The 10,569-nt window shown below is 34.2% G+C and overlaps 1 protein-coding gene across 2 annotated transcripts; it reads left to right on the top strand.

Moving 5' to 3' along the window:
- LOC148176550 (uncharacterized) lies at positions 1-1,859 on the top strand. Of its 2 annotated transcripts, XM_088033975.1 has the most exons (5): positions 1-412; positions 463-665; positions 880-1,148; positions 1,198-1,373; positions 1,463-1,859. In XM_088033975.1, the coding sequence occupies exons 2-5, from the start codon at positions 600-602 to the stop codon at positions 1,570-1,572; spliced, it is 621 nt and encodes a 206-aa protein (XP_087890101.1). In that variant the 5' UTR covers positions 1-412; positions 463-599; the 3' UTR covers positions 1,573-1,859. The 2 variants fall into 2 exon arrangements, with proteins under 2 accessions (XP_087890101.1, XP_087890102.1); XM_088033976.1 differs by lacking the exon at positions 1-412 and having other exon boundaries at positions 427-665.
- The last annotated feature ends 8,710 nt before the right edge of the window (positions 1,860-10,569 follow it).

The raw sequence follows: 10,569 nt of genomic DNA, 5'->3' as shown, positions 1-10,569 counted from the left end.
AAATGAAAACAACATTTTTATTAGAAGTTTGGTTTTAAGCACTTTTTGTTACCTTTATTTTGACTTTAAAATGAGTGGTTTGGAAGACAATTGAGGAAAACAATTTTTGGGTGTTTAGCACAATTTTAAGGGATGAAGCTACCACGTTAAGTGATGCCCCAGGATTTTTTTGTCAAGTATCAAAACTTAAATAGCACGGAATACCAGAAATACTACCAAAAAATGTCTTTGGCCTCATTTCTCTGACCAGTTTACCACCTTAGCCAGCGTTGCGGATTTACCAAGTGTATTTTATTACTACCAGAAGAAAAAAAACCCACTCATGGAATTCCCAGCCCCACTTATTATCGTAAAGTACACATTTACAAGAAACCCGAAGTAACCGGTAGTGTGCGAAGGTGCATATTTCCAGGTACGTCTTTAACACTCTTCACGACATTCTTTCAACTGCTTTTTTAACAGATTGCGAGTCAATAATACGTAATAACAACCAGAATTCGCTTCAGTGCTCGATCGCGCCGCGGCCTTGGCAAAGAAATCCGAGGTTAACACAACCAGCCTTCCATTTTGTGGTGTCCACTTTCTAGTCACAGTTCACGATGTTTTCCACTAAAATATTAATTCTAGAAGTGTGTTTGTACATGATTGCAGTTTCGACAGCAAAGGTATGTACAGAGTGATCAAAGAAATGTTTGTCTTATCGCCTGGCGACTTGCGAACATGTGTCTAAACTTGACAAAGAAACACCACATTATTGACAGATGTTGGTGAATGATAGATATTAAGACGTAGGTTCGTAGAGTAACGGCTAGATGAATAATTTACTCAATTACTCGATAAGTTAGGTTGAAGTTCAGCAAAATTTTACGGTATTTTTAGCCCACAGACACGGACCGGGAGATAAGAGTCAAACAGGTCAGTCCGCAGGAGTTGCAGGATTTGCTCAAAGAGGTCTCTGCCACACATGAAAATGAAAAATCAGAAGAATTTGTACCTGATGCTGATGAAACGCACCCGCCGATTGATTGGTCTGTTTTCTCCACTAGACCAACTTTTGATCCTGAGCTTTTCAACTTACCCGAGAATTACACGGGTGTGGATTTTAAATTTGAAGTCGATGATACTCATTCTGGATGGCGAACGTACAGGTGAAGAAACGACTTTAATTCGATATTGTCTTTATTGTTTTTGTTTTAGATATATTCTTATAGGTATTTTTATTCTGAAGATTGTATGTTATGTGTCGTACCGAGCGTGTTATAGCAAGGAATCGGACGTTATAGTGAGACAAACATCAGTTTTGGTTCTTGTGCCGGAAGCTGAAGAAAATGACACAAATGAACAACAAAGTGAAGCGAGCTCAAATCAACTAGGTGAGCTGAAAAATTAAAATTTTTACGAAGGATATGAAACAAAATTACGTGTAATTACGTGTCCATGTCAATATAATTTTTTTTTTCAGCTCCAACTGATCCGGCTGAGAAACCACCTTCTTATGACGATTCGGTGGTGATCAACCCTCTTCCTACTTACGATGAAATTATGAGGAAAAAACAAAATGAAACGAAATGAAACTTTTTTTAATGTTTAGTGATTTTATGTACTGTGTGATCGTTCAAAAAAATTGAGCAGACCATGTCCTAATGAAATTTTAGTGTCGTTTACAATTACGGATTCGCTTGGTCCGCTTTTTTTAATGCTCGCCCAGTATATTTTTGTGGGCTGTTTTTGTACGTGATTATGTGATCAACTATAGAATGATAGCAGACTAAGGTAATGTTTAATTTTGTTACCGATCAAAAAAAACGATCTAAATAGCGAAATAGGTTTTGTAACTTTGATTAAATTTTTAGTTTTGACATTTTTGTTTTTGTTTGTCCTGGAACTCGTGAACGACTTCTTAACCACAGATTCTATCTTGCATTCTAAGAGTGATTCTTCGAATATAAACTAAACTTTACAGAATTTAAATAATTAGAAATTCCAAGGTTAATCAATCAAAATTTTAGTTACTTAGCAACATAAATTTATTGCAAGACGGAATGTTTGTGATTGGTGAATTTAAAAATATGGCGTTTGTGATTGGTGAACATATAATTGTGTAATTTGATTTTTATGTTAAAACCCAGTTTTCTGAGCTTACTTAATCAACTCATTGTTTTCTCGAAACGTTACGTCTACGTCTAACTACCAACACAACGCTGTTTAACGCATCCCTTTCGGAACTATCTAAATTACATAAACGTTAAATATAATATTAAAAAATATAATAAAAATTACACCAAAAAAAAAATGATTGAGGATTGAATTCACAAAAGGGAAAAAAAGTTTATTTTCCATTTTACAAAAAATTTCAAAGGAATAACATTTTTTGCTTATTTCAAAACAGATAAATCTGCAATTAAAATTTCAAAATTATTAGTTTGTACTCTTAAAATTATGTTTTTTATTATTTTTATTTATTAAATTTTGTAATCGTGTTTAAATAACAGCAGGCTGTGGATTCGCAATATCAAATAGTGCGTTAAAGATTAAAGGAAAATTCACCCAATAATGTGTAAGTATTAAAAAATTGGAAAAGAAATGCAATTGCATCCTTAACAATAATTGAGAAAATTCGAAACAGTCTTAAAGAATTACGAGTTAGAAGTGAACTATGTGCTAAAACAAGGAATGGGTCAATCAAATAGTGGTAATTGGTTTGAGTTAAGGAACAAATTTCATTCCTTTGACATTTTTTGCAAAATTAAAAATAAAAAAGTTCTTCGTTATTTTTTGTTTTTTTCAATTTTAAGAACACATCTTGATAATATTAAAGTATTAATTAAAGATATATTTATTTTAAATTAAGCAAAAAATATTATTTCTTTGTCATTTTTTTGTAAAATGAAAAATAAAGTTTTTTTTCCTCTTGTGAACTCAATCCGAGGACATACTGTATATACAAAATGTAAAATATGTAAAAAAGTAACAAAAAATATGCAAATCTAGTATGAGGTGTGATAACTGATAACTATTGTTATCGATGCATTTTTGCGTACGGACGTTTGATAAAAAACTTCTAATATGCACATTCGATCTTTACTTTTTAATTTATTAATACACAGAGAAACAGAGAAATAAGGTACTACTGGTCGCATTTAAACTTTGTTTTTTTCTGGAAGTTCAATTTGTTTTTTGACAATACCACTACAAAAGTACGTTTTCATTTTTTTTTTAATTTACAATATGTAGTACATACAGTCGAGTGCTAAAAAATGGTACCTACTGAACACTGCTACACCATCTCGGGTTCCTAATGTGTTTTGTTTTTTGACGAAATGTACACGGTTTCCTTGCATTTGTATGTATGGTATCTGATATCTGTATTTCATTTTTACATACAGAATATTTTGTAAGTTAAACACCAAACTGTAACAGCATTGTATGAAGGCGGTAGTAATTGAAATCTTTACGATTTTTTTTCAGCAGCACTTAAATCGCGACATGAGAATTATAAGGTTCTAAGTGATTTTTTTGAAAATTTAAAATGTTTGATTTACGATTTTTTTAAGCATTTTCTATCAAGTATAAAAATAAAGTAATTTAATATTTTAACAAGCCAAAATGATATTAATAGATCTTATCATTTTTTTAAATAAATACTTAATAAATTAAAGAGATATCACTGATAACGTGAACACTGATCAATTTAATGCAAATGTTAGTTAGAACCTTATAGTTCTCAGGTCGCAAAGTAATGATTGTAAAATTTATGAAATCAAGTAATTTTTTGCACGATCGGGCGATTTGGTGTACAGGGTGTTCAAAAAATGGCGGACCAACTATTCACTACGTGAATCTTCAGATAATAACTCGTAGCTAAATTAAGTTTTAATTATTGAGTGCTTCGTTGGAAATCTACAGCCACTTAAAGGGGCGCTAATTATAGCACAAATTTTTCCTTATAATGAACTCAAGGTTTACAAAATTCTACTAGAGTTTATGTTTTGGGTGATATTTACATACCTAAATGCCTTAAATGTCTTAAATGTTGATGCAAAACGTTATTTTGCACTTTTAAAATCAAGCTCAAAAGCCCAAAATTAATCTGGCAACATTTCACTTCAAGAATTCAGTATTTAATTGTTGCCTAGTGCCTGACAATGACCATTTTTTTAGAAAAGTCAAACATTTTTTAGGTGTCACAAACTAGAGGAGTTTATTTCTCTAATGATGTATAATTTTGCTGAATATACCGACACGTGATGGAAACAGTCGAGAAGCAGTAAGGGGCAGTAAGGCTTGTGAATTTCCTAACTGGCAAATTCCCTCCAAGAATACTTTTCAACGATTTTATTAACAGGTACGTGAGACGGGCCGATTGGTACCAAATTTATCAGGATCATGGAGGACCCAGGACTATTCGCACACCAAGAAGAGAACAAATGGTTCTTGATCTACTTTGTGACTTTTACTGGTCAGGTGTTATCAAAATTAATTAAACCATAGTAACCAATTACATGATTTATTAATAATTGTAACTACCAAAGTGTTGCTCTGGTCTCAAAATTATACTCTTAATAATTACCGAAAGAATTGAACACTGTTGCCGTTTTTCGCAATATTTAAAGTTATTTTGCTCCCATACAAAGCTTCAAATAAAAATTTTAAACAGCATTTCCAATTCACATCGTCTTAGAGTTTGACGTTCTTATCAGTTGGTCCGCTATTTTTTGAACACCCTGTATTTACTGAGCATTTAATATTATTGGGAAGTTATGGTTACCAACAACTTGACCGTCGTGGGTGGTAATTACTTACTTACCGACCGACCGGTGTAAATTACAAAAATTTTTGGAAATTGAAATTTATTTATTAACAATTACACTAATAATTGAACAATTATTAAATGTTACAGGAGCATTTGCGCTAACAATCTTCTCACTTTCAATAATATCTGTGCTGGATACCTGAGGTTGATTCGAAGTACTCGCTACAATGGCGAGAGCAGAAGTATTAGCTTCATTTCGGAACAAAATTTTGTTTGCAAATTCAATCTTGTTTTGGACGGAATCCTCCAGCCCACCTAACTTTTGTTGAAAAACACAAAATAAACGCAATTACGTTACAAAATCAATTATTATTAATTATTAGATCGTGCAAAAAACGTAATAAGCATCACGGGCGTTAGGTGTTACGCAAGCGCCCTCGACCTCCAAGCTTATTACCCTCAATCAGTAAAACGCACCTACCGCCCTTGATACTTAAATAACTATTGTAAAACAAAATGTCAGGTGTGACATTTTGTGACATCTGTCAAGTTGTGCTGAACAGTTTCGCAATGAACGAAAAAATAACAAGAAGGTTTGTGTCATTAGTTGTTACCTGTCAAATTCAAAATTACACAAAATACGTTGTTATCTGCGTTTGTCTTATGATTCCAACAGCAGTCGTATTCAACATTCCAATCTGAAGGAAGTTATTGAAATGGCTACTCAACTGCTTGAAATCAGTAAGTAACAAACATATTTCTCACCCGTCAATTCTGATCCCAGTAAATTCAGACACGCCTATTGTCAATTTGGACGAATCTCGCCGTTTTGTCACCGACTGTATGCTTGCTGTGGGTGCACCAAAAGCGAACGCGCAAGCTATGGCAAATCTTCTCGCGGAGGCAGATTACAGAGGCCACTACAGCCATGGAATGAACCGCCTTGGTACAGTGAAATTAACGTAAAACTAACACATATTACTAATTTTAGAGATGTACCTATCGGAGATACAGAACAAAGTGTGTAAACCTGACGCGGTTCCTGAGATCTTGAAGGAAACTCCTGCTACCGCTTGGGTTGAAGGCCATGGAGGTTTAGGAATGGTAGTGAGCACCTTTTGCATGGGAATCGCAATAAAAAAAGCAAAAGACGTGGGAATAGGCATCGTGGTGTGCAAAGGATCAAATCATTACGGGATTGCAGCGATGTACACTTTGCAAGCCATGCGTGAGGGACTAATAGGTCTCAGTTTCACCAACAGCGCGGCTAAAGTAGCTCCAACGAGATCCAAACAAGTAAGTTGAAACTTTTGAACTCCAAGTAACCATCGTAGGTCGCTCTAGGAACAAACCCTCTGTCTCTAGCAGCCCCGGCAACTAAAGACAGTTTTGTGTTTGATACAGCGACGTCTGTCGTAGCCGTTGGTAAAATCGAAATGAAGAAACGAACACACTCCGAAATCCCAGCACAATGGGTGGACCCAGACACTGGTTTTCTTCAACCTCTTGGTGGAGTTGAAGAAAACTCTTCGTACAAAGGCTACGGTTTAGCCATGATAGTTGAGATTCTCACTGGAGTTTTGGGAGGTGGAGCTTATGGCCCTAATATCCGCAAGACTGGGACATTTGACAAAATGTCCGATTTGGGACACTGTTTTATTGCCATTAATCCCAAGTGTTTTTCTCCCGGGTTTGAAGGACGGTTGGCGGATCTTATGAAGCTACTGCGGAACTTGGAACCTGTAAGTGAAGGTACTGGTAAGACTTCACTAGAACAACACTTTTAGAAAGAAAAAGGAAAACCGATGATGGTCGCTGGTGATCCTGAACAACTTCACATGAAGGCTGTGGATAAAGCGGGCGGGGTGCGATATGTACAAGACCAATGGGATACTTGTAATAAAATTGCCAAAGATTTGAAAGTCAAACCTTTACAGGCTCACAAATAAAGTTTGAGTTTAGATCAATCAATACTCTAGTTTATTGACAAATTGTTCTTCGTAGCATGGGAAATTAGTCGACCAAAAAGGCGGTCAAATGGACATGTAGTTTTGTCATTCCGGGACTAAATAAAAAATATTAAAAATAAAAAACATTCTTAAGGAATATTTTCTGTTGTGATAGGAATTCTAATAATAAATTCATAAAAGTTATTTTCTCAAGTTCAACAAAGTGTTTCTGTATTTTTAGAAAAATTGATCATCACTACAGGTTATGGGCCCAGAAATAAAAACAGGGAAGTATAGTATATCCGGTGAGAGATTGGGAGATTTCGACAGTTGACATATAGGTTGGCAGCAAATTATGCTACAAAATACACTAAAAACACTAAATTCCTACGCGAAATGGGTGACAGGGTTGTCAGTAACTGGGGTTATTTTGTTATTTTAAATTTCGCGCGTATGGAATACTTTTTATTGCGTAGATTTAGTGACTTTTCTGTCATTCAAACTCTCACCGTATGAACTATACCATTAATTGATGGAAATAATTTGAACAATTGGAAGTTCAGAATGGCAATTTATCTGGAAGAAGTCGATCTTTCCAAAGTAATTTTGAGGCCGTATAGAGAAAATGTAATTCTTCAAGAAAAGAAAGAAAGCAAAGTGAAAATTTAAAAAAAAGGAGTTGAAGGAATGGAATGGGCAAGAAAAAACAAGCAATGGAAATCAAAAATACTTGCGGATAGTCACTTATAATGCATTCACGATCTTTTTAGACCGCGGTAAGCCATGGAAATCTAGTAACTTGGTTGGTAGTCAACCTTTGTGAGCTAAAGTTTCCTGAAAATGATTGACATTCGTTCTGTCGATTGGAGTTGTCACCTTTTTTTGGTTATGAATTGTGTCTGAAACCTTTCCTCTGTTGCCAGTTTGAACCGAACATTCAGAACTTGATAATTTTATTGAATTTTTATCTAAAATTTTGAAATTATTTTTCAACAATTATTCTTAAGAAACACTTCTGCCAGGTCTTGATTCTAGTCATAAAACCTTAAAGAAATTTATTTGATCTAATTAGCATTTGACCCAGGGTTTAATGTTATGGAATCTCACACTAAAAGCAAACTTTGGCGAATTTCGTTAACTAAAAAGTGCGGCAATTTAGAATTTGAATTGTTGTTGTTTACATAAAGTCTTGTGATCGTTCACTTCTCTGTGTTTGTAACTCATAGACTTAATAATTTTGAAAAGTGTTGTTTTCTCGGCATAAAATTCTAATTGTTGCCGCTTATCAGCCAAAAGTTTTCATCTTTGGTGTCCAGAACTTTGGAAATGGTTGCATGCCGCACCTAAAAATATTTTGAAAACAAACGTCTACGGGACTTTGTACCTTACAAAGAATATATTTGTAACACCTCAGATCATTTGTTCCAGTCTTAAATCAAGTCGATCTTTTTGAAACTGCAAATAGCACATTTTTTGTTCGAAAACGAAATCACTTTAGGCATTTTATTGCAATATTTTGAAGCTAATGCCTTTAAACTGTTACTTTCACGATTAAAAGGAAACACACGATTTTTCCGGTATCAGAAAAGTGGCAAACTTGCATGCATGAAAGGCACATGATGTGACAGTAAAAAAACTACCTCTGTCAGTCATTGTAGCCAACAAAAAGAAAAAAAAACATGGCCTACTCTGGTCTAAAAAGATCGTGAATGCATTATAGAATGTGGAAAAACTATATAAAACGTTCTAGAAGCGAAGTTTTGCATTACAGGGGTGCGATTCTCGAAATCACACTAAAACTTTAGTGCACTAAATTTTTATTACGAGAAAATCAGTGTGGTATCAAGACTAGTGTATTCTCCATCATCAAACTAAAAAGTGCACTAATATTTTAGTGCGGTCTAGTTTAGAGAGTTTAGAGTCACCTATATTTAACTTGTAAAAAATGCTTGCTCACCACATTCCTGTTTCTCGTTCTCTTTCCTTCTAAACATATTCCAACTCAACTTATTAATATCAGCTTGTTGTGAATAAACTTGATCTCTTTTTTTGTAACAAAACAACATAAAAAATATAAAACAGTTTTTTAAACGACAGTAAACAACTGTTTCTCTCCTATGTTTTTCAAACAATTGCTAGTGCACAAGTTGCTTTTTGAGGTTTTTAATATTTATTAACAACGTTCCTTATTGGTGCCAAAAAAAAGCGTGTCCGTTTAAGAGAGATTTCACTGTTCCTTTATTATCAAAATTTAATTTTACGCCGATCTATGATAAGAAATATTGAATGTATATACAGGGTCCGGCAACACTTGTGTCCACCCCCAAAATCGTCTTTAATTTTAACGAGAAAATTTTGAAAATTTGCATACGCTCACAGTTGACAAAGCTCTAGAAGCTTACGCAAAAATTTGTTTTTATCACTCATAGTTTTGGCGTCGCGACGCCTTAAAAATCTAATTTTTAGGTAATTGTGAGGTTTTGTGATATCAACCCCTAATTTAATTTTTTTTCAATATAAATGTGTTAAAAATATCTCAGTTGTTATTTTAAATTTTATGCAAATTGTCTTCAAAATTTGAGAAAAAAATGCTGTTTTATCAAGTTAGTTTCCAATTTCATTACGTCAAAATTGGGAACTACGTTTACACCGGTCTGTCAACATCTTGTGTCACAAATGACATCTATCCTTTGGCTCGCTTCAGATTGTAACAAAAATCTTACTTGGTGAAATTGTGGCTTTATCAATGTTAATTAATGATTTCTGGTGTCCATAAAGTGCAACATGCCCGTGTTAATCAAAATTAACTTTTATAAGAGTGAATGAAGTGACTTGTGAAATTTTGGTGTAAACGTAGTTTGCCGCTGCGCTGTCATAATTTTGAAAACTAACTTGATAAAACAGCGTTTTTTTCGCAAATTTTAAACACAATTTGCATTAGATTTAAAATAAAAACTCAGATGTTTGTATCACAGTTATGTTGAAAAAAAATTGAATTCGCGAATATTTCCGCAAAAACTCAAAAATTGCTAAAAATTATACTTCTTAGGCGTCGCGACGCCAACCAAACCGTGATAAAAAATAAATTTTTGCTTCAGCTTCTAGAGCTTTGTCAACTATGAGCGTACCCAAATTTTCAAAATTGTAACTTTAAAATTAAAGACGATTTTGGGGGTGGACACAAGTGTTGCCGGACCCTGTATATACAGGGTGTCCCAAAAGTGACGCATCACCTTAAAAGGGGGTAATTGGGTGGTCCTCCAGAGTACCAAAAAAATGTTAAAAAAAATTCCAGACTCTCTGTTTTCGCAGGACGAGTAAAAGAAAATTAGGAAAATGGCAACATTGCAGAAGTGTACCCCCCTATAATTTAAATTTCCAGTAGTCAAAGCCATAGTAACGTTGCTGTTGTATTGTTGGCGTTAGTCAGGTCGGCTCATGAACGAGTATTGTAACTATGGTTTCACGTGAACGATGCCACACTGATCGAGATTGTTAATTCAAAAATTTTCTTAACAGTTTTTAGGCATTTCTTACAAGATTTTTCCGATTTTTTTTGCACCATGCCTTTGCGCAAAATGTTCTTTGGGTAACAAATTTATTTGAACGTAAAATTATTGCACAGAAATCGTTAATTTTCGCATCAAACTTTGCCTCTTCAACCCATCGTATCTCGAAAAATTGAAGACATGGATTTTTTTTAACATTTTTCCGGTGATCTATGGCATTGTCCGATGATACAGTTTCACGGTGGTGCGTCACTTTCGGGACACCCTGTATATTTATTTGATCAGTGCACTACGTTAGTTGACCTTGTATATTTTCCAGGTATTCCCTCTTCCTAATTTTGTTATCAGAATAAAAAGC

The sequence above is a fragment of the Gnatocerus cornutus genome, chromosome 4 (genome assembly GCF_029298725.1).
Source record: "Gnatocerus cornutus isolate USDA-ARS CGAHR chromosome 4, icGnaCorn1.1, whole genome shotgun sequence".
In the NCBI taxonomy this organism is placed as follows: domain Eukaryota; kingdom Metazoa; phylum Arthropoda; class Insecta; order Coleoptera; family Tenebrionidae; genus Gnatocerus; species Gnatocerus cornutus.
Note: the sequence above shows the minus strand (reverse complement) of the source record. Positions and strands in the feature narration are given on the sequence as shown.

What these genes read in the sequence shown, in the direction of transcription:
- LOC148176550 (XM_088033975.1), top strand. Translation starts at nt 600, where the DNA reads ATGTTTTCCACTAAAATATTAATTCTAGAAGTGTGTTTGTACATGATT. An exon ending in TTGCAGTTTCGACAGCAAAG is followed by an intron (nt 666 to 879) that starts GTATGTACAGAG and finishes CGGTATTTTTAG; the next exon opens with CCCACAGACACGGACCGGGA. An exon ending in AGCGAGCTCAAATCAACTAG is followed by an intron (nt 1,374 to 1,462) that starts GTGAGCTGAAAA and finishes TTTTTTTTTCAG; the next exon opens with CTCCAACTGATCCGGCTGAG.